The 24817-nt window shown below is 41.1% G+C and overlaps 1 protein-coding gene and 1 pseudogene across 1 annotated transcript in view; both read right to left on the bottom strand.

The window, feature by feature from the left end:
* The window catches only part of Ly75 (lymphocyte antigen 75), a 92405-nt gene that overhangs the window by 29961 nt on the left and 37627 nt on the right, over nt 1–24817 (bottom strand). Inside the window, exons 15-26 of the mRNA XM_012952500.2 lie at nt 23059–23127; nt 21793–21907; nt 21272–21307; nt 20429–20604; nt 19252–19316; nt 18897–18976; nt 17864–18003; nt 15960–16065; nt 15492–15652; nt 5969–6098; nt 3973–4199; nt 1833–1998 (exon numbers count right to left, since the gene is read on the bottom strand). Of these exons, the coding sequence (XP_012807954.2) occupies nt 1833–1998; nt 3973–4199; nt 5969–6098; nt 15492–15652; nt 15960–16065; nt 17864–18003; nt 18897–18976; nt 19252–19316; nt 20429–20604; nt 21272–21307; nt 21793–21907; nt 23059–23127 (1471 nt within the window). The remainder of the gene's footprint in view (nt 1–1832; nt 1999–3972; nt 4200–5968; nt 6099–15491; nt 15653–15959; nt 16066–17863; nt 18004–18896; nt 18977–19251; nt 19317–20428; nt 20605–21271; nt 21308–21792; nt 21908–23058; nt 23128–24817) is intronic.
* LOC123460321 lies at nt 6737–6934 on the bottom strand (annotated as a pseudogene).

Genomic DNA, 24817 nt, shown 5'->3' with positions numbered 1-24817 from the left:
CAGATGGAAATGTTAAATCCTGTTCATAATCATTAGACTTGATTTGTAGGAAATACTCAGGAAGTGCGGAAACGTGGTTTTTACTCAAATACAGCATAAAGCAAGCTGGCTTTCTTAAGGAGGAAATTACTTGACATAATTTTCTTACCCCTGCTGTGGAGTAGAAGAATGTAAAAAATGAGGTGTTTTTAGGTTACATGCAGTTTCTTTCTTCCTGTATTATTAAATGTCAAGCACAAGGGCCCCCCTCTAAGGAACTATACAAACATATTAATTAATAATAGATATCTCACTGTAATTCTGAGGATTCATTTTCAAGTTTCTGCCTGCTTATATCTCTATTTTTTTTTTTTTTTTAGTTTTTCAAGGTAGGGTTTTACTCTGGTCCAGGCTGACCTGGAATTCACTCTGTAGTCTCAGGGTGGCCTCAAACTCATGGCCATCTTCCTACCTCTGCCTCCCAAGTGCTGGGATTAAAGGCATGTGCCACCACGCCTGGTTTATACCTCTAAATTTAGAGGAACAATTTAAGAAATAGTTGATACTCTAAGTTATTACTTTAACAAAATCAGACAGAAATATCATTTAATATATGGCCTCTATGACATCAACTTTATTTGAAAAGGCCATGTATTACAGAAAATTCAAATATAGATATGTTGTAACCAAAGTGAGTCAAAATGATATACTATGTAATAGAGAGCATTCAGCATCGCTCTCGCAGCACACTGAATGCCGTTGTCTCAGAATAGCATGTTCTTGGTACCAGAAGCTCACAAATGTGAACTCCCTCCTGGGCTGGAAATTGCCTACAGACTTAGGCTGAGTCCATCAGATTTGAAAAGGGGAATTCAGAAATCATTAACTCATCTCCAGTTATAGGCATAGGTGAAAGTTGCATAGCCTCCATGTTCCGCTACGTGCGGAGAAAGCAGAATGCACCTAAGGAGCAGAGTACAGAGCAGAGAGAAACAGAAATGACCCAAGTCAGGGAGTGTTGGATGCCCATTTCCCAAGAGGCTCTACTCTCTGCTTGCTGGTGGGGGTGGAGAGAGGGAGTGGCTTTCTTAAGAAAGCCCTTTTGGCTTAAGCTAGCTTGAGCTTGCTGCTGTTACTTGCAACCAACTAAATCTTTGCTATTGAGGTGAGGATTTGATATGCAGCCCAGGTTGGCTGAGATCTTGGCATGCTTTTGCTGTCTCCTGAGCACTTGGATTGCAGGTGTGCGCTAGTGTGTCCATCCTTAGCCGAATTTTTGTGTGTTTGGCTTGTGTATGTATGTTCATATGGGCATGTGTGTGTGTGTGTACATACACATGGAGTCCAGAGGTCAATGTCAAGTGTCTTCCTCAACTGTTCTCCACCCTATTTTGCAAGACAGAGTCTCTGACTGAAAGGGAAGCTCGCTGATTTGGCTATAGTTACCCAGTCAGTCTCAGGAATTCTCAGTCTCTATCCCCTCAGTGCTAGGATTACAGGCATGCACCATTGGATCTGGATGAACTCAGGCCCTTGTGCTTCAGTGACAAGCACCAGCCCTGTGCACAATTGTTTTGGCACCAAATTTTGTTGAAAAAGGCACATGTTTATAATATATATTTTATAATTTATTTGCATTCACATATATATTATAAATTATATTTATACATATATATATTCCAAATTGTATTTAAATTTTAAATACATTGTATAAGAATATAAATTACATTTATATGTATTTTACAATATATAGTTCATAATTCCAAAATAAAATTTAGTGAAACTACTCTGCCCAAATTATACTATTCATGTGTCAGATATTTTAAGAATTAAAAGATTGGAACTTCACATACTTCCTGGGTAGTAGCAAATAGCACCTGGTTGGATGTCATTGCAATCAGCTGTTTTCCAGAAGCCATCGGTATCTAAGATCACACAGTCTTCCAGCTGCTCAGTGTTTTCAGCCCAGTGACTAAAATGAAGACGCTTTCCATCTGACCAGCCAAAGTTGAGTTCATCCTATGAGCAGCAGAAATCTATTTCAAGTGGCAATAATCACCTGATCCCTTTGGTATTATTTTGACCCATGAGGTTAATCAAATAAATATTAATTATATCTTATATATAATATACACTTATATAAGCATACTTACTGATGTGTTAGGCACTGCTCTAAATGCTTTATGAATATTGACTGATTTAATTCTGAGAGAGGTACTATCCTTATCTCCACTTCTCTGATGAGGAAAATGAGGGTGTGAAACATGCAGACAATCACACAGACCACACAGGCCATCCTTTCCTAGAGTTTATGGTCCTCACCATCATGCTGAAATGGAGTGAGGGCCACTGTAAGCACAGAGTGCAAAGAAACATCTGGCTCTGAATCCCAGTTCAGATACCTACTGGCTTTTGATTTGTGAGCCTATCTCTCCGTATTTCTGGCTCCTCATCTATCAAATGGACATGACACAATAATGTTAGGTGTAAAACATAACCTGTGTGTGACCTGGCACACAAAGCTATAGAAATATTAGTTCCCTTCCTCTTAATCCCTCAAAACCTGTGCATCTCACATGGCTGTTTTCATGCTGGTCTCTGGAGTGAAGCTTCACCATTTACAGTATTCCCTCATATGTAAAGTCTGTAAATATCTGTCTATGTATTGGCAAGGCCTGACTACCTGGGGATGTCTTGTGGACTTAGGCCTAGCTGAGCTTCCCCACAATGCTACCAGAACACCAGATCTTCTAAAATCAACACTGGGCTGGTGTGGTGTGGTGGCACACGACTTTAATCCTAGCACTCGGGAGGCAAAGGTAGGAGGATCGCCATGAGTTTTGAGGCCACACTGAGACTACATAGTGAATTCCAGGCCAGCCTGGGCTACAGTGAGACCCTACCTCTAAAATCCAAAGAAATAAAAAATAAAATCAGCACTGGTCTAACTGAGCCATGGAGCTAAGGTTTTCTGAGGCCACAAATGGGCTCCTTAGTGAAACCAAAATGTGAAACATGGTCAAACCTCAACACTACCAACTGCTCCATTCTGAACTACCTTTTTACTTTTAGAATTTGGTAGTTGCCGATTAAACCTGGGGCATCATTGGTGCTAGGCAAGTGCTCTACCAGTCAACCCCTAAGCCCTTGGGAGACCTCACACTTGGCCGGTGGAGACATGCACCATTATGATTCACAGTCATGCATCCCTTTGCTGTGCTGGGCTCCCCACTGGCCTCTGTCCTGGGCTTTGGAACTTCCATTCTACTACAGACAAATCCTCCCACTCTGTCTCTAATGAATATGAAATCTCATGATCAAGACTATAAACATCTCCTCAGTAAATTCTAAATATCATTTTAAACCTGGCTTTTTCAAAGGAATAAACTCTTTTTAGCATCACAAGGGAAATCTGTTCAGTCATCTATTCTAAGACAAACCCCCCCAAACTCCTAGGCTTACTGGGAGACTGGTGTTCTTTGAAAGGCTATGAAGTGAGAGGCACCTAAGCCCTGTAACCAGGAACAGGACTCAGGATGTGAAACACTATTCTAATTCCTCTTTAGAGTGGCTTAACTTCTCTCTGCTAACTCTGAAAGTGATTTAAAACTCTAGTCAATATGATCTGTAGCGCTTCCACACACCCAACCCCGCTGGGTTTTAAAATTCTTCCCTTCTTCTCATCTTCTTTTGGGGGTTGAGGAGACATGACAGCTTCTGGTTCCAGCTCAGCTAATTAGAATAATAAGAAGTGTTAACTCATTTATGTCCCCTGCAACCTTTTGTTCATCCCAACAATAAAGCACTGCATCTTTCACTTGTAGAAAGAAACTGACATAAAAAGAATAGTCATGAAATTCACTGGATAAGGTTTTTTAGAACTTCAGCTTGTTTGGGTTTACAAGATATGTGATCAAAAACAAAAACAAAACCAAAAACAAAAACCCCTCCCATTCTGCTGCCCAGTCCTGGCAGTTGGGACTGAAAACTTACATCTTGACTGGAGAGTCCAATCCAGAAGGAAGAGTTGTGCAGGGCGGCCTGCACAGCGAGGAAGGCCTGCTGGTACGGGCCAGAGATGCTCACCAGCCGCATGTTCGCTTCCAGACACTCCTTTAGGGCGCCATGCCAAGTCAGGTTCTTGGAGATTATTCTGTACAGGCTATTCAGGTACTTCACGGTCTCAGCCGTGCTCCGCAAGGGCTGCTTCTCTGTAATTTCTAGATAAGAAAAGAAAATGACAATGACAACCTCTTACACCTACTCTGCAAGTCAAAGAAGTTTCTTTTTTAGTTTCACTCCTTACAAGTGTCCTTTAAATAAGGTTTGCTTATTTATTTTGACGTTGGATGGGAAATTTAGGCATGTCTTGCTATTTGCCTGTGGTAAAACATAAGACCTCCAACATGTGCTTCCCAAAGTCAGAGCAGTTTTGTTTAGTTACCCTGATTTGGGAAGGAGAAAATGGTAAATAAAAGCTGATTTCAATGAAATTACTATTTCATGTTGCTGCCAAATACCTTCTGTGCCTGAACTGCTTTGCCAAGAATGGTATTAAAAGTGTCCCCTTACAAAACTTTCATTTAGGAGAGCTACCTGGGAAAATGTGCCTTACATTTCTTTATCAGAATAAGGAATTTACCAAAGTGTGGGACCAATGAGTAAAGATGATTTAGCAAGCAAAGTTTGACCAAAGAACAAGAAATATCTACTATGATTCTCATCATGTGCTAATTTTAAAAATAAGTATTCAAAACTCACTGTAGTAAAATTAAAACAATACAGCATACAGATATAGATACAGATAGAGATGGCATTGCGTGTGTGTACATGTGCATGTCATGGCACACGTGTGGGTCTGAGGAGCACCTTGGAGACTTTGTTATCTCTTCCTACCTTGCTTGAGACATGGTTGTCCTTGTTTTTGCCATTGCAGGTGGGCCTGGCCCCCAGCCTCAGGATTCTCCATAGGCATATTGGCATGACAAACACGTGCCACATTGTGTCCAGCTTTATGTGAGTGCTGAAGACTCAAACTCAGGCAGGCAAGCTTGCGAGCAAGCTCCTCTAACTGCTGGGCCATCTCCCCAGCCTCTGTACATATATCTTCAATTAAATTTTAAAGTTTTCATATAAGTATATGGTAAATTCTATTGTTAAATACATATTTTATTTTTATCTGGGTTTTTGGAAAGGACGGACTGTTCCATATTTTAAGCTTCATATCTTTATTTTTTTTAATAAAGTGCTTATATAGTTAGGTGCTAGGCCAAAAAATTTTTGTTTTCTCTTGTTATTTCCTCAAGATAAAAACTAAAGTCTGAGGGCTGGAGAGATGGCTTAGTGGTTAAGCGCTTGCCTGTGAAGCTTAAGGACCCCGATTCGAGGCTTGATTCCCCAGGACCCATGTTAGCCAGAGGCACAAGGGGGCACATGCATCTGGAGTTCATTTGCAGTGACAGGAGGCCCTCACAGGCTCACTCTATCTCTCTTTAATAAATAAAATAAGATATTTTTTAAAACCTTAAAATTGCAGGGCATGGTGGCACATGCCTTTAATCCCAGCACTAGAGAGACAGAGGTAGGAGGATTGCTGTGAGTTTGAGGCCAGCCTGGAACTACAGAGTGAGTTCCCTTTCACACTGGGCTAGAGAGAGATGCTACCTCCAAAAAACAAAACAAAACAACCCTTAAAATCTCTAATATATCAGAGCAGAAAGAACAAAATCAACTACTGTTAACTATTAATTACTATTAACATATTCCATGATCTATGTAACTTTAAAATTAATGTATGAAAATGGTTTTTTAAAAAAAACCCATTACACATGAGATAATCTGCCTCAGTGTGTCAATATGAATTTACTTATGCCAAAATATTAAGTTATGATTATAAATTTATATTTTTGTCAAAACAAATCTCACATATCTTTGTTCCCATACATCTTAATAGAATAAATACTATAGTTATCTAGATGACAGTTGATACCTGAATATTTCTGACAGAGAAACAGAGAGTGGCGCTCTGAGCAGGAAGTAAAATTCCATGTTCCTGTAAGAGGTGACTTTTGGAGGTTGAGTATCACAGCACAGTGGTAGTGGGACTCTTCCTCGAAAAGCTAAACAAAAAGGCAAATATTTACATGCAAGCATAAAACTCATAATCTGAAGGGACTTGCAAGAAAATTCTAGATCCTAAATTGATAGGAGGATTGCTGTAAGTTTGAGGCCACCCTGTGATTACCTAGTGAATTCCAGGTCCGCCTAGGCTAGAGTAAGACCCTACCTCGAGAAAGCAATAAATAAATAAATAAGTCCATGAAGGAATGTACCAGGAAATTCCTGGGCAATTAGCTTTACAAATTAAAAAATAAGAGTAGTAATATTTGTAAATATATTTATAAACAAAGAAAAATTATTAGAAATAAGCAAAGAACTATAGTATTACTAAGCAATGGCAGTCTTAATAATTCAAGTAAGCAAAACATGATGACTAAAAAATATCACAACAAAACCTATTTCTTTGTATGCCAATTAAAAAATGACTAAGTCAATTTACATTTTAACTCTTTATTGACAGCCTTCATGCACATAGACAATATACTATGATCATAATCCTCTTCCTTTTCCCTCTCCTGAATGCCCCCCCCCACCACTGAATCACTTCTTCCCAATAGTCTCTTCTATTTTGATGTCATCATTTTTTCCCCACTTACTTTGCATGTCTTGTGCAGGTAATGTAAATTTACTTTATTCCTCCCTTCCGACTGCGTGTTCTCCCTCTAACTCTCCCCAAGGAAGAGGAAGAATGATCATAAATGGCAAATAAAAGTTTCAGAAAAGCAACACCAAGAGAGAACAATATGCCTTCTCCTTGTGGTTTCCAGTACTTGACCAAATCAGAGAAACTTCTCTAGAAATGAACTATAAAAATGATCCCTAAAAGTCAAGTCTTCAATTTACCTTCTTATTTTTGTTTTTCGAGGTAGGGTTTCACTCTAGCCCAGGATGACCTGGAATTCACTATGTATTCTCAGGCTGGCCTCAAACTCACAGTGATCCTCCTACCTCAGCCTTCTGAGTGCTGGGATTAAAGGTGTACACCAACACACACAGCCAATTTATTTTTTATAATGACAAAATGTACCATGTAACACAAAGTTCACCTTGACATTTTACTCCTATATTACTCACCATCAAATGTTTATATTAAAACAAAAGCACCAAAATTTAATTTTATATTACTAAACATGAATTTTTTCAAAGCATATTGTTTATATATCATACTTAAAAGCTAAGCAAAGTAAGCTTATACCAGTAATGACAGTTTAAAAACAACAACAACACAATGTCATATTAAGTTGTTCAATAAATCTTAAACCAAAGTTGAAATAATTAATTATAGGAAATAATGAGAGATATCGAAAAGGGGATGTGGGTAAAATGTGAGGAAACTGTACATTATTATTCTTTTTGGGGCTGGGGTGAGGTAGGGTTTCATTCATTCCAGGCTGACCTGGACTTCACTATGTATTCTCAGTGGCCTTGAACTCTTGGCGATCCGCCTACCTCTCCTCCTGAGTGCTGGGATTAAAGGTATGTGCCACCACACCCAGCTTTATTATTCATTTTTTAAGGAAATGAAAAATTCAGTGTAAGAGATTGGAAAATGTACAGAACCATAACTCCAAGAAAAGTTGGAGCGAGGAAAGACTGAAATAGTGTGAGGAAGTCTATGTCAAGCAATAGGACTAGAGGGTGGAGAAGAGAGGAAAAAAAAACAAAAACGAGAGATACCTGGTTTTATTTTGTACAATAATAATATGACAGGGATATTTAAAAATACCATAAACAAGTTTATGCTAATAAGCTTGTAATTGATACTGACAACTTTCTTAGACTACTCTAATCATAAGGGGAGTCACAGCTCCCAAATGTGTCAGTAACTTTGGAGAAATCTGAAAATTAATTATTGTGGCTAGTGAAAGAAAAGTATGCGTACTGTGCTAAAACTTTGAATTACTCTTATGCAATCCTCATGATGACCCTATGACACACGTATGACAGCACTGGAATTCACAGGTGGGAAACCGAAGTTTAGGACAAGCTAAACAAATTTCTGGAAACGTGGTCAATGGCTGACTTGGACTGCCAACCCTTTGAATTTTGGGTCTTTAACTGCTAAACCAAATCCTTCTATGACTGGAAAATACTCCCTTAAAAGGATTCAAACATTTTGTACATAATTGCTCCATACTTTAGGGGACAGATAATACCTAGCTGGAGTCAAGACAGAACAAACAGAAACCTACACACTTCATTCTATGATGCTAACATGATAAGAAGAAAATCTGATAATACAGTAGAAAAATAAATACTATGATCAGAGATGGGAAACTTCCCAAGGGCTGGAGAGATAGCTTAGTGGTTAAGGCACTCATCTGCATAGCCTAAGGACACATGTTCTACTCTCCAGATCTCAAGGTAGACAGCCGCACAAAGGTGAGGCAAGCACAAGGTTGCATATGCCCACTAGGTGGCACAAGCATCTAGAATTTGACTGCAGTAGCAGAGGCCCTGGCATGCCAATTCTCTCTTTCTTCTCTTTCTCTAAAATAAAAAAGTAAAAAGAAAAAAGAAAATTTCCCAAATAAAATGTTAACATCTCTAAGTCAGTGAATAGTAAAATAATAATAATCTGATCTGAAGGGGACCAGGTGGAGAAGCCGCCAGCCTGGAGGTTGGCGCTCAAATGGGTTCATAGTCCTGACCACTAATGTTGGTCAAAATCCAACCATTTATCCAGGAGTGGTGGCTCATGCATGTAATTCTGGGCCTCAGCTTCCCCATTAGTACAATGAAGGTCTTGAGTATTAAGGCTCACAGTGGACAACAGAATCTTTTCTTTTTTCTCATTCTTTTTTTGTTTTCTTGTGTTGGGCATGGAACCCAGTGCCTTGCACAAATAATCTACCATGCCCCAGCCCCTTACTTGGGGATTCTAAGCAGGCTGAGCCACACCCCCAGCCTTTCACTGATAGATTCTAGGCAAGCTCTCTAATACTGAGCCATGACCACAATGTCTCACTGAGAGATTCTAGGCAAGTGCTCTATTACTCAGTCACACTCCCAGCCCCTCACCGGAGGATTCTAGACAAACACTTTAGTGAAGCAGGAATTGAAGGATGAGAAGAAAACTGAGAAGACAAGGTGGAGGAGGGGAGGGCTGCAGTCTCCAGGACCCTCATGGGTACTGAGATGGAGAAGGACGGACAGGTCAGTATAGAGACAGAGATGCTGATGGGAGTCAGGCTGAGAGGCGAGAACAAAGCTAGTTGTTTGCAGAATGGATGGAGGCAGGACTGGGGACCAGAATGACCAGATTAGCTTGGGATGTCTGAATGGAACATGGTGACAGCTAGCTATACTGCAGGCCCTTGGACTGACCATGGAGGTGGTGTCCTGTGGCAGTGGCCTGCAGTAAGTGTACATGGGGGACTGTTGCAGTGGAGCAGAGAGCCCAGTGGAAGCCTACTTTTGACCCTAGAAGCTGGGTCAACACCTGAAATATGCTCAAGCCATCCTTTCTAAGCCTCACTGGGCTATTGATAACTTTGGGTGAGGAGATGTTCCCTCCCCACCCACAGACAGGCTGGTGACCAAGGACAGTGATGTTTCTGTTCAGGTTTTGAGGACGGGTCTGCATCCTGTCAGTGCTTCCACCTATGGGGGTGTGGGAGAAGGCAGGTAGAGCCTGGTGGGGGTGGCGCCTACTTCTTCTGTAACATCATCAGAGGCTTTGAGGCAGACTTCTGGGCCTACAGAGGCACTTCCAAGAGTGTCCCAAGCTTTGTTCCCTCTTGCATCTTGGACACCTGGGACAACTCCTTGACAATGGCCTAGACCAACTTATCTCTCAGTATCATGAAGCAAGAGTGGAAAGAATAACCATTTAATGGGGGATCCATTTCATAAGCAGTAGGTACTTCCCAAGGCTGTGGGACCTGGAAAATGTGGCTGCTGGTCATAGAGGCCACAAAGAAGGCTCTGGTTAAAACAGAATCTCTGCAAAGTTCCCAGCTTGGGGACCTGGAAATTTTGACTGTCCTGCAGTAACATAAGTAATGGAAAACGCAAGTAGGTCCTAAGTGGGACCTGCTACCACTGGCGACGGAGGATACCCCAAGTGCACAAGGCCTGGCTCAGCTCTCTGATCCTATCTTTATGTCACTGAGCCGTCTTAAGCTCCACAAAGTCCCCATAGTTCCAGGGGTCATCAGTCCCCTTCATTCTGGCCCCAGTGTAGTTCCTACTTCTGGCAGCTCTGGTAGCTGGAAGCAGATACTCTCCTGGACCCTAAGGGGCCAGGTCCTATCCTGCTACTCCTTCCGTCAGGTACATGATTTAGCTCTCTCCAGCCTCAGTTTCTCTCTTGATTAGAAGAGATCCTAAAACTCATGTCCCAAATTGGTGAGGAGCCAAAGTCTAAGAAGCCACATCATGAGCAAGGTTTTCCATGAGGCCTCAAATAGTATGTGGTCATCTGGGAAGAGCTGGATAGATGTTATTGAAAATGGCAGGGCATCAAGAACAAGGTCTGGTTGTTCAGGCCTGCCCTCCCAGGTACTCAGGAGGCTGAAACATGAAGATGACAAGTTCAAGGCCAGCCTGGGATACACAGTGAGACCCAAGGGCAAGGATCCATGTTAGTAGTAGTGAACCTGACTAGAATCCTCCAGTGATGGGTGGGGAGTCAGGTATAGAACATTTGCCTAGCATGTCTGAGGCCATGGGTCCCATGGGAATTTCAGCCGTCCCAAGGTTATACTGGGGTCTCAACGTCATTCCACTTGGTCCCTCCTTAATTATAGAAGGAGAGCTGGAGTTCCAGCTCAGATAGCTGCTTACTGTTCAGAGCAGCTCCCCCCCCTCACCGCAACTAGGCTTCCCCAGGGTCAGGTTTTTTTTTTTTTTTTTTTTTTTTTTTTGCCTCCAGAACCCTTCAGAGCCACATGCCCATGTGCATGCCTTCAGGGCCACCCTTACCAGAAGACAAGACAACTTCTGTCCACAAGCATCAAAGAGAAGCTCGTGGTCCAGGTTGACCTTTTCAGTGAGGAGGAGGCAAGTGTGAGTTTTAAGAGGAGGGTCCATGAATCCCTTGCAGATATATACATTTACAAAGAATAAGAACATTCACACTCGAAATACAAGTTATTTAACTTATGGAAATTTGTTTGCATTAGACATCAGAGAAATATCAATGAAAAGGTGATATTGTTTATTAAATTAGCAAAACGTTTAAAATGCTAATGCTCAGAGAGGCTATGAATATGAATTTTCTAGATTCTTGTAGCTGGATTTAAATCCTGATTGTGCTCACATATGCTGTGTGATTTCTGCCAAATTATAAGACTCTCTGTGTCTGCTTCTGCGTTTCTTTTATTTTGTTGTTGTATTTTTTTTTATGAGAGAGAATGAGAGAGAGAGAGAGAGAGAGAGAGAGAGAACTGGCACACCAGTGCCTCCAGCCGTTCTAATGAAACTCCAGACGTGTGTGCCACCTTGTGTGCGTGTGCAGCCTTGCGTGCTTGTGTCACTTTGTCACCTGGCTTATGTGGTACCTGGAGAATCAAACATGGGTCCTTGGGCTTCACAGGCAAGCACCTTAACTGCTAAGCCATTTTTCCAGCCCATTGCATTTCTTTTTTAAAAATGTATTTATTTCCCTTTGCAAATATATACATATATATGTAGAGAAAGAGGGAGAAAGTGGGGGGAGTGGGCACTCCAGGACCTGTAGCCACTGCAAGTGAACTCCAGATGTGTGTGATGCTTTGTGCATCTGGTTTATGTGGGCACTGGGGAATCGGACTCAGGTCATTAGGCTTTGCAGGCAATGCCTTAACTGCTGAACCATCTCTCCAGCCCTGCCTGTTTCTGCATTTCTAAGATGGGACAGAAATAACATACCTATCTCACAGTCATTGTGCACATTAAATGCCAGAAATTATTAATGCTTATACGCACAATCAAAATATATAGAAGACATGGCTTAGAGAGGTGTCTTAGCAATTAAAGGCACTTGTTTGCAATGCCTAATGATCTGGGCTCAGTTCCTCAGTACCCATGTAAAGCTACATTCAAAAAGTGGCACATGCATCTGGAGTTAATTTGCAGTGGCAAGAGGCCCCAGTGTGCCCATTCTCTCTCTCCTTACAAATAAACTGTAATGTAATATTTTTTAGGGCTGGAGGGATGGCTTAGCAGTTAAGGCATTTTCCTGTAAAGCCAAAAGACCTTGGTTCAATTCCCCAGGACCCACGTTAGCCAGATGCACAAGGGAGCACGTGTGTCTGGAGTTTGTTTGCAGTGGCTGGAGGCCCTGGCATGCCCATTCTCTCTCTTTCTCTGTCAAATAAAAAAAATATATATATTTAAAAATATTTTTTAAAAATATATAGAGTACAGGAGTACACATTCACAAATTTTTGTGGCAAGCAACTTGGTAACCCAATTTTTCTACAATCTGAAGGAAAATCTGAAATATAAGAGAAGTTTATGAGCAAAGTTTTTTTTTTTTTTTTTTGCAGTACTATGTGTGTTTGGAACAATTGGAAACAACCAATCATTTCAACACATTCATAGAAAACTGATAATTCTTTCAAGAACTAATAAAATAAAATGATTATAAAGTAAGTATTTGGGCTAGAGAAATGGCTTAGTGGCTAAGATGCTTGCCAAAGGACCCAGATTTGATTCCCCAGGACCCATGTAAGCCAGATGCACAAGGGAGCCCCATGCATCTGGAGTTTGTTTGCAGTGGCTGGAGGCCCTGGCATGCCCATTCTCTCTTTCTCCCTGCCTATTTCTCTCTCTTTCTCAAATAAATAAAGAAAAAATTAAAAAAAATACCAAATCTAAAGTAAGTATTTAAGAGCATCTAGCATATGTAAGTACTATTGAGTTTAGATGTAAAATACTCCCACATGCTCATGTGTTTGATCACTTGGTCCTCAGCAGGTAGCATATTTGGGAAGGATGTGGAACGTTTGGAGGCGGAGCCTTATTGGAGGAAGTGAATCGCTGGGGGTGGGCTTGGGGTTTCAGGGCCGGTCCCACTTTCTGTTTGCCCTTTTCTTCCTACCTGTGCATGTAAGCAGCTCTGCTTTATTACCCAGCCGCCATGCCTTCTCCACATAAAATGTCTCCTCAAAACTGTAAACTAGGGCTGGAGAGATGGCTTAGTGGTTAAGCGCTTGCCTATGAAGCCTAAGGACCCCAGTTCGAGGCTCGGTTCCCCAGGTCCCACGTTAGCCAGATGCACAAGGGGGTGCACGTGTCTGGAGTTCGTTTGCAGAGGCTGGAAGCCCTGGCGCGCCCATCTTCTCTCTCTCCCTCTATCTGTCTTTCTCCCTGTGTCTGTCACTCTCAAATGAATAAATAAAAAATGAACAAAAAATATATTTAAAAAAAAAAACAAAAACTGTAAACTAGAATAAGCCTTTTCCTTAAGTTGCTTCTGCTCAGGTGTTTGTTAACACCAATGGGAAAGCAACTAGTACTACCATTTATGATATAATTCTATCTTGAGGAAAGCAGAGCATATTACATTTATATTGTGATTTCATCTTTATTATGGAACAAGCATACACAGAAGCTGTAGAAGAAAAGGTGATGAAATACTGATATATATATGTTTTTATCTAAATACTGATATTTGTTTGTTCCCTAATCAAGGCTCAAATGTGGTTTGAAACTCATTCAGTAGGTATTGAAATGAATACAGTGCATCCTGGCCAACATCTCTCTCTCTTTTCAAAAATATCTTGTTTCTATTTATTTATGAGAGAGAGTGAGAGAGAAAGAGAGATCGAGAGAGAGAGAGCAAATGGACTCACCAGGGTTTCTAGCCACCGTAAATGAACTCCAGACATGTGCACCCCCTTGAGCATCTGGTAAACGTGGGTCCTGGGGAATCGAGCCTTGAACCGGGGTCCTTAGGCTTCACAGGCAAGTGCTTAACTGCTAACCCATCTCTCCAGCCTAATCTTTATCCTTTTGATAAGACAGAAGTAGTATGTAGCAATAACATGGTGTAAGTGTAACTACTGCCAATATAATGCCTTTGTGGGACTGGGGAGATGGTTCAGTGATTAAAGCTTGCTAACGACAGTTTGATTTCCCTGGTACTGCATTCCCCAGCACCCACATAAAGCTGGATGCAAGGTGGAGTATGTGTCTGGAACTTATTTGTAGTGGCAATAGACCCTGGTATGTACACACTCTCTCTCTCTCTCTCTCTCTCTCTCTCACACACACACACACACATATGTATATTTGGTTTTTGGAGGTTGGGTCTTTCTCTAGCCCAGGCTGACCTGGAATTCACTGTGTAGTCTGAGGCTGGCCTTAAACTCACGGTGCTTCTCCTACCTCAGCCTCCTGAGTGCTAGGATTAAAGGTGTGCACCACTACATCTGGAAATGTTATGTGTGTGTGTGTGTGTGTGTGTGTGTGTGTGTGTGTGTGTGTATTGCCTTTTTCTCATCCCTTATTTCCCATTAACATGAGTACTGGCTAGAAGAAACATGGTCACTAATCACCAATTTTGTCCTTTTGTCTTGAGAAACTGAGGCTGAGAGCCTATATACCCTAAATATTAAACAAGGCATTATCTTTGTTTCTGTTTACATTTCTGGACAGTCTTACAAGATTGTGAAATTAGTGCTAGAGAATGATGCTACTGTGACCACCCAGGCTATGCCCCCGAAGGCTGAGGAGATGGAGTGTCTTCTGTTGTTCCTGCAGTAGCTTTACAGAGCTGTGACTCACAAAAGACACAACCCACCCATTATGCATTGTACAGCCAACAGGTTTTAGTGCATGTGCAGAATTGTACATTGGCCCTGAACCTGGTATGTCACAGAGGATGACCATGAACTTCTGATTCTCTAGCCTCTTCCTCTCCAGTGCTGAGATTACAATGTGTGTCACTGAACCCAGGGCTTCAAGCATGCTAGGTGAGTACTCTACTATTGAAGCACATCCCTAGACCCTAGGCCATTGTTTGTGTATGTGTGTGTAGTGTGCATGTGTGTGTGCATGTGTGTGGGGGTGCATATATAAATGAACTCACTACGTATGTGCATGTATATGGAGGCCAGAGTTTAATGTCAGGAGTCTTCCTCAGTAGCTCTCCACTCTATGCTTTGAGACCAGGTCTTTTGCTGAAACTAGACCTCACCGGTAGGGCTAGGCTAGCTAGCCAGCTGTCCTGTCTCCACTTCCTTAGCATGGGGATTATAGTCTCACACTGCTGTGGCTGGCCTTTGGTATACAGTTACTGAGGATCCTAACTCAGGTCCTCACACTCGCTGAGCAATCACTTTTACCTACTGATCCATCCCCCCAGCCCTAGTTCTTAACTCAATAATTCTTAAACGAGTAATTTATGGGAGACACGGGTATTCCTCATCACCGTGTAGATGGTCAATTTAAATACAACTCACATTTATTGGTATACTCAGCCTCCGACCCAGCAGCAAAGGGTGAAAGTTGCTGTATGTCAACTCTCTGCCATCTGTCCATTTGTTTATCCTTTCATAGGCAGTCCAGCGCAGGCCAATCCACACACTAGCTTCCGTTTCTGGAAGCAAGGATGTAATAAAATCTGTAAAAAAGATGATTTTAGAAAAGCATTTGATTTATTGAAATTGGAGGCTGTCATGTACTAGAGTTTCTACGAACACCTTACATGAATAGCCTCTCACTTGCTTGGTGGGAAAAATTGTTCAACAAGACTATTTTATGTTATTTCCCCACAGCCTCCCAAAAATGACTTGGCTCACAGATCAGAACAGAACATGTTTGACAGCTATGGGTGTGAGTAGCTCAGTGGAGAGAGCACTTGCAAGGAGTTCAACTTCCAATCCTGCAAGAAATAACCAAAGGACGTATGTCCCCAGTTAGTCTGGTACCTTGCTCACGCTGGCTCAACACTGAAGGAAGGGTTCCGCCATAGGAATGACAGGTGCTACTTGCTTGAGAAAATGTAAGAGACTTGGATTTGATCTTTAAAAAGCACTGTAAACAAAGATTTATGAAACATAAGATTCTAGACACGTGAAAGCCACACAGTAGGTTAATGTCTCATCTAATTCAGGGCTGCTAATTTAGTCTCTGAGATGTGGACATTTACAAAGCAGTACCATAAGATTTCAGATCTATATGTTCCATATAAACATCTGAAAAATGTTTTCAAACAGTACCTTGAAGAATGAAAAGTTTTTTTTTTTTTTTTTTTTCAAGTCAAAATGGGACTAGAAGTATATACTGCTTAGCCCTAGGGTCAGTCCCGGAATAACACACAGAAAACCTACTCAGAAGTCAGAATTCATGCCTAGGTTTACTACAGATGCCTTCTCTGTCAAATGTATTTATTCCTTTTCCTTTCTGATATGATGATCACTGTGGAGGGCCTCAAAGAGCATTCCCTGAATCACCCACAATGTTTTTTGTCATTTTGCAGACTGGATTGGCCAATGAAGTATAATCAAAGTCATTTGGTGGTTTCTAGAAAAGGCCCCAGAGAAGCCACCCTGAGTTTGAGGAGAGGAGCGTTACATTGAGGACTACAGAGCAGGAATCAAGGAGTCAGGTTTTGACTTCAAGGAGTTTTCAACCAGTCCACTTTGCTTACCTTTGAACTCCTTTTATGTGAGACAATAGATGTTTTAGGCAAGAGCCTTAACTGCCCAGCCATCTCTCTATCCCTGAGAATAGAGGCTTTGATAGTCAGTGGCAATTTCTTTTTAGCAGCCCACTTTCCTAACCAATACATCATATTCCAACATGGTCTGTGCATCTCAGAGAGGAACACAGGACACAGCATTTCCAAAACTGACTTCATCATAAAACTCCCCTTTGGAGCAAAATCAATGACTACTATTTTGTAATGTATATGGAGCCTCTCAAGAGTAGCTTGGGAGGTGCTGATGAATTTGGATTTTCTCCTTGTAGAAAACAGCAGCCAGAAATGGAGTCAAGTTCCTCATGCCATAGGGTTGGTGGTGACTATTCAGTGATTGCTGGTCACTGACAGTTCAATGTGAACAATTTAGGAATAGGGAATAACATAATAGAGATATTTCACTTTGAAGGACATGTAGTCGTGGCCAACTTTAGAGCTGGCTTTTTTTGGGGGTGGGGGGTCATTTGATATAGGGTCTCACTCTAGCCCATACTGACCTGAGATTCACTGTGTAGTCTCAGGGTGGCCTTGAACTCATGGCGATCCTCCTACCTCTGCCTCCTGAGTGCTAGGCTTAAAGATGTGTGCCACCACACCTGGCTTTTTTTTTTTTTTTTGCATATGCATACTATGTGTGGTGTGTGTGGTTATGGACATGTATGTGCTGATATGGTGCATTTGGCCTGTGGTGTCCCCATGAGCTTGCCTGCAGCTAGTGGAGAACATTAGGTGGCCCCCTGCCTGGTTTTCCTTGTAATGGTGTGTATTACTGATTACGGTGCTTGCCATTTGTGAGCTCCAGTGATTCCCTGGTCTTTACTCCCCACAGGACTGGGGCTATAGACACACATGGCCAAGCCCATCTATTTGCATGGGATCAGGAGAGTGGAACCCGTCTCAGGCCTCCTCAGGCCCTCATGCTTGCACAGGAAGCACACTTCCCCACCAAGTCTCCTCTCCAGCCCTGGATCTGGCTTTTATCCCATGTTTCTGACCACAGAAAGGGTCAGGAGCATCCTGGCTTAGGCTGAGGACATCTCAGGCAAGTGTCTGATTGCCTGCCTGTCTGGCTCAGGTCATGCAACAGGCACCCACACAACCACTGTTCACACAGTGTAGCAATTCTGTTACCTTGTTCTGAAAAGAAATCCACTTTCCAGAGCATTGTACTTTAGCTGCAGGATCTGGACTATATTTCTCTAATGAAGATACATTATATTTCTCACAGATAAAGGGCAGCTTAGTACTGCAGTCAGCTCGCTTACTTAAGTCTGAAAGATGAAGGTCAAGATTGCAATTATAACAATGGTTCATTCAGCACATTTTCTAAAATACTACTAGCAAAGAAAGGCTCTTTATTTTATTGTATTATTTTTGGTGCTAGGAAATGAACCCAGGGCCCTATGTATGTTAAGCACACATTCTTCCAGTGAAGTCCATCCCTTCCCTTAAGAAAGGCTCTTTGAATCAATGTTTCTCAACAGTGACAATATATTCCAGTTGTGCAGTAGTCATTTATGGTTTCTATTATTATTCATATCAGTAGGTTATAGTAACAAGTATTGCCTTAAAATGCAAATGTTTGGCATAATGACTACATCCAAAGAGTGAAAACAAGAAATAGGGAGAGAGCAGAAAGGGAAGTTTAATGATATAAGGACATAAAGCTACTTTCCATTCACCTTCATATATTTATATGTTTATCACTTATGAAAGTTATAAGCTTATTTTGAAGCCATTGCTTTAGGAGAAAGTCAGTGAAAATATCCACATTGAAGACAGCCTTTGCCTGAATTTGGAATTCGAACTATTGTCATTAATAGTAAGTCAGCATAGGATGAGATACCAGACACATTTAATCCAAAGAAAAAACAAGGGCTGGGGAGATGGCTCAGTGGTTAAAAGCACTTGCTTGCAAAACCTGTTGGCCCAGGGTTCAATTCCCAAGTCAACCAAGGAAACCTGATGAGAAAAGAGGTGCATGTGTCTGGTATTTGTTTGCAGTGGCAAGAGGCCCTGGTGTGTACACACATACACACACACAAATAAATAACTAACTAAATAATAAAGTTTTGTTTTTAAAGAAAAACAAGATTAAGGTTGTAACTGAAGCTCAAGTTCATATATTACATAATCATCATTGAAGAATTGGAATTAGTTTTACCAATAAGCCACGTCTTGGCAGACATGTGGAAGCATTCCTCTCCAAATTTCACACGGAAGTGGCGCCATGGATGTCGGGAACTGCAAGCAAATAAGATGGGACAACTCACAGTGTATGTTCTCTGCTATTTTTACTGTAAGTTACTTGAATTCTGAATTTAATTTCAATGACATTGTTTTATACTACTTTTCTCTTGATATCAACATGCAAAATAACTTGGTTTCTCTAACTTAGTCATGTTATAGATTAATGTTTAAAACCTTTTAGAAAAAGTTATTCACTTAGTTAAGGGGAATTGGGACCTGCTTCTTTTGAATGAAAAATTTACAAAGTCAATATAAAAGCTGTTACGTACTACATAAAATGATCAATTGGCTCCTCATTAGTTCTCACCCACCACTTCTGTTCCTCACCAGATATCTGAAAAACAAACCAAATACACATCCTTATACGTGAAAATTTTTGCGGGAGAGTTTGATTTAAATACTAAATTTTATTATAACCATAAGCTACAAACATTTCCAGATATTTAATTATTTTGTCTCAGACAATTACATTAACCAGGGCTTTTCACCAAAAGTAATTTGACACAATTGACTTTGTATATCCACAAACCTTGTTTTGGGTACAGAAAATGATTGCAAAAATTATAGTCATAAATTCTTTGGGATAAAGTATTAGTTGGGTATAATGACTTATTGAAATTCATTTCAATATGTTTGAGGCAGGCTCTCACTTTTTTTGAGACCTGGAACTCACCCTATACACTCTCAAACTTACAGTGATCTTCCTAGCTCAGCCTCCTCCCAAGTGCTGGATTAAAGACGTGCACCACCACACCACACCTGGCTAATTTCAAAGTTTTGAATATATTGTTTTTCTTCCTCAGAGCTATTTTGCAAACTTACTTATTGTTAGTAGTAGAAACAGAAACCTAGGTATAAAGTTAAATTTAAGTAAAAACATGACAAGGAACCTGCAGTATCTATATTACTTATTGATGTTCATCTCACAAATTGGTATTTACTATTAATTGTGTATATTTTACTTTATATTTTATATTTATTTATTTATTTATTTGACAGGGAAAGAGGGAGAGAATGGGTGCGCCAGGGCCTCCAGCTACTGCAAACGAGCTCTAGACACATGCACCCCTTTTTCATCTGGGTAACGTGGGTCCTGGGGAATCAAACCTGGGTCCTTTGGCTTTGCAGACAAATGCCTTAACTGCTAAGCCATCCCTCCAGCCCTAATTGTGTGTATTTCAAAACAAATAATTGTATTGAACTTCCATTCAACATGAACTTGGCTGTTGTGAGGTAAATCTTTCTTTAAGATTTAACTCTCTCTTTCTCTAGTATATTTCTTGAGACAGTCTTGCTAAGTAGCTCAGACTGACCTTGAACTTGTGACTCTCCTGACTCCGACTTCCAAAATGTTGGGATTTGTCTGACTAAGATTTAGCATTTAGAAACACTTTAATGGAATAAATGTAAAAATAGAAATATTTAAAATGGGTGTGTTTAAATTACATTTGCTATTTTGTTTTTGATGGCTTTTAGTCCTGTAAACGATGTTATGGTGGCAAGAAAGCTGTGATTGCTAGCACAGTACAGGACGGCTTCTTCGAAGTTTAAGTGAGGCTCAGCAACAAACCAGTATTCACTTCCTTCGATTATAACTGGAGGCCCATGAATTCCAGCGCGCTCTGAAGAAGAACAGCAGAGTTATAACTGTGACTCCCGCACCATACCCTGTCATGGGCTACTGTTCAAAACTCGTCACAAGTAGTCACTGCTACCGCCCATGGGTTCCTGGCTGATGGTTACTGGGAAGTGGCGGCATCTGGAGATGGGGGGCCTACTTAGACATGTTCGTATATAGGAAAGGAGGGTCCTTGCAGATACTGAGACGCTGGTGTCTTCTTTGTCTCTCTTTCACTTTCCAGTCCCCATGAAGGTGAGCTCTTTGTTACCTGCTTCCTGCCACAGCATGTCTTACCTTGCTAAAGGTCAAAAAGTCTCAGGAACACCAGACCATTGTCCAAAACCACCAACATTTTGAACTGAGACAAATCTGTTCTCACCTTAGACTTATGTCCTCAGTTGTTTGGTAACAGTAACAGAAGCCTGACTATAGTGGCGGCGGCAAGACACTGAAGTCTGCAGAACCAGCGAACGCTCTCTTCTGTCCTCGCAGAGAGGGAAACCCCATCCTCCTTGCCTCATCCCTATCACCCACCCACCTATGCTTCCGGAGACATCTTATCTCACCGAAGATGTAAGAGAGAAGAAATTGGCACTTCATAATTAGCTATCTATATTAGCCAAAAAGATAAAAGCTGCTTTGACTAAATGTTGGTTTGCTGTACTCACCTGGATTGTACCAGTCTGGTATTTTGGGGGTGCTGCCTGCATAAGGAAGAAAGAGGTGGTTTACATTTAGAATTGTATGATAAGGTATGGCATACTGCAAGCAGAGCCTTTAATGCTACTTGGAAGGCAGAGAGGGGAGGATCACCGTGAGTTTGAAGGCACCCTGAGACTACATAGTGAATTCCAGGTCAGCCAAAGCTAAGTGAGACCCTGCCTCAAAAAAACAAAACAAAACAAACAAACAAACAAACAAAAATCCCTGAAACTATGAGGGAGAAAAAAGGGGACAATTAGGAGGGGACTAGGTAGAAAAATGGAGCGTAGGGGGTATGGAGGATATGCTTAAAGTATATTATGTACTCGGATGAAAACAGCTTTATGTAATCATGTACAATACAATACAAATAAATAAAAAGTAACATTGGCATTCAGTTGTAGGCTAAAAGGCTGCCAGAGATACTTGTACCACCATTCACAATGCTAACCAGAGAAGGTTGTGAAAAGGAATAAGGATTGCTTACCCTTTGGAATCTGGCACACCCATTCAAGGGCTGCATCACAAGCAAAGGGCCTCAAATGGATAAATTCTCCATTGTCATGCAAAAGCCAGCCTCTTCGCCATGGCTTGTACATTATCTGAGGAGAAAGAAGACTGAAGAACATTCTGAAGCTGGTGCAGCCCTGATGCATTGCGCTCTTACCTCCGCTTTAGCTCTAGGACCCAAGATTTTTATAAGATGGAGAAACATGTGATCAAACGAAATATTTAAACAGTAGTAGTGTGAAAAACAGTATTTGAGGAATTGATAAAGAAAACAGAAGGCCATGCTTATGTCCAAAGTTTTGTTCATCCTACTTAAAAAGACTTTTTTATATATTACTTTGAGAGCAACAGACAGAGAAAGAAAGAGGGAGGGAAGGAGGGAGGGAGGGAGGGAGGGAGGGAGGGAGGAAGGAAGAGAATGGGCACGCCAGGGCCTCCAGCTACTGCAAACGAACTCCAGACGCGTGTGCCCCCTTGTGCATCTGGCTAACGTGGGTCCTGGGGAACCGAGCCTCGAACCGGGGTCCTTAGGCTTCACAAGCAAGTGCTTAACCGCTAAGCCATCTCTCCAGCCCTACTCCCACTTCTTGTGCCCACTAGAAAGTCTTACCTGCTCCCACCTACACAATCTCTACCTATCCACAAGAGACCCAGGTCAGGTCTTACCTCTCCTCTTTCTGTAAGCAGGTCAGATGACTTCCTCTCTAGGTTTTATAAGCCTTCTTCAGCTCACTCCCATGACGCTTACTACATAATAATAATAAGGCTGTCTTTCTTGCATCTTAGTTTTATCTTATTTTTCAAAAATTTATTATTTATTTTTAAGAAGACAGAGAGAGAAAGAGAAAGAGAGAAAATGAGTGCACCAGGACCTCATGCCCCTGCAAATGAAATCCAGATGCATGTACCACTTTGTGCATCTAGCTTTTTGTGGGTACTGTGGAATTGAACCTGAGCAATCATGCTTTGCAAGCAAATGCCTTTAACAGTACTGAGCCATTTATCTCCAGCCTAACTGTATCTTTTTAAATGAAATATAAGTTAAGCTGTTTGAGAATGTATTAACTTCCAATTGCACCCAACATTACACTCCATAAACAAAATGAATGTATTGCCTAAGTGCAATGGAGAGGGGGGAGGGGGAGAGAGATAGAGAGACAGAGATATTGAGGACAGAACCCAGGGCCTCAGACACAATAAATGCCCTCTGCCCTGGCATGTGGTCTCCCACTGTTCTACTGACCTTGACAGCAGCACAGTCTCTCACATCATAATCTTGCTGAAACTCATTTTCTATAAGAAAAGTAGACACCTGAAAATACAAGAGAATCTTGAGAACTTTGATGCACAAATGTTTGCAATTGACATGTAATTTAAGCAACGATAATAGCTCAAACATGTTCATCTGCCATGAAAGAAAATTTTCTCACTTCTTTTTTAAAAAAACTTTTGTTCATTATTTATTTATTTATTTGAGAGTGACAGAGAGAGAGAGAGAGAGAGAGAGAGAGAGGGAGTGAGAGAGGGAGAGAATGAGCACGTCAGGGTGTCCAGCCACTGCAAACAAACTCCAGACGTGTGCGCCCCTTGTGCATCTGGCTAATGTGGGTCCTGGGGAATCGAGCCTCGAACTGGGGTCCTTAGGCTTCACAGGCAAGTGCTTAACCACTAAGCCATCTCTCTAGCCCACTTCTCTCTCTTTTTAAAAATTAGATTGCTAAATCATGAGAGAACTTAGAAAGTGTCCTAATGTCCTATGTTTCCACACAGAAGGAGCCGCAGTTTCAGAACTGCAGGTTAATGGCATGCATCAGAACAAATAGCTTGCAAAAGACTTGTTTTTGCATGTGTTAAAATGCTGGTTATTTGATAAACTGATCTCAGATATACACCAATCTGAAAAAGAATTCAGAACCCTTACATTTAAAAAGAATACAAAATGAACTGACACAGAAGCAATGTGGTACAAATACAGAAGATCAGAAAAGTTTACACTTATGCCATAGAAACCCTCTTTCTGGGATAATGTAGATATTTGAAACAACACTTATGGAACTTTTTTAGGTTACCCAATACAAACAATTTCTTCCAATACAGAAACTTTTTTCTTTACATAATTAATGTTTTTCAATGATAAAAAAATATCTTTTGGGCTGGAGAGATGGCTTAGCATTTAAGGCACTTGTCTGCAAAGCTAAGGACTCACATTCAACTCTCTAGTTCTCACATAAGCCAAATGAACAGTGATGCAAACGTGCAAGGTCACACATGCGCACAAGGGGGCACATACATCTGGAGTTCAATTGCAGTGGCTGGAGGCCCTGTTGCACCAATTCTCTCTCACATGCATGCATGCACATTAAAAAAAAAAGGTCAGTCTGTTGGGCTTGCCTCAAAAAATAAAAAATAAAAAACTTTCCTTTTAAAGATAAGAAAAAAGTAGTATAAAGAAAAGTTTTGAAAAAAATCATTTGTACCATGTAAGATTAGTGCTATATTTGTATATATGCATTGTTAATACTTTTTGTCTCTATACAGAGAAGCTACACATACTTTAAAAATATTTTTATGCATTTATTTGAGATAGACATAGGCAAACCAAGAGAGACATATAGGCAGACACATAGATAGTATGTGCATGCCAGGGCCTCTTACCACTGCATATGAACTCCGGCTGCATGTGCCACTCTGTGCAACTGGCTTTATATAGGTACTAGGGAATCGAATTGATGGGCAGAAACTTCTTAAGAGTGTTGTGGTCCTATTTGTCTATTTTTGCTTTCATTGTTGGTGCTTTTGTGGTCATAGCCAAATACTTACTGCCCAGGCCAAGTCATGGAGCCATGGAGAGTCCCCTCCTCTTTGCTTCTTGCAGCTTCACAATGTGAGGTCTTATATTTATGCCTTTAATCTTTGTTGAGTACAGTATTATATGTAATGTAAGAGAATCTAACTTCAGGGGCTCGGGAGATGGCTCAGCAGTTAAAAGGCACTTCATGCAA

Source organism: Jaculus jaculus, chromosome 4 (genome assembly GCF_020740685.1).
Source record: "Jaculus jaculus isolate mJacJac1 chromosome 4, mJacJac1.mat.Y.cur, whole genome shotgun sequence".
NCBI lineage: Eukaryota > Metazoa > Chordata > Mammalia > Rodentia > Dipodidae > Jaculus > Jaculus jaculus.
The sequence above is the reverse complement of the archived record's forward strand: the minus strand, read 5'-3'. Positions and strand labels throughout refer to the sequence as shown.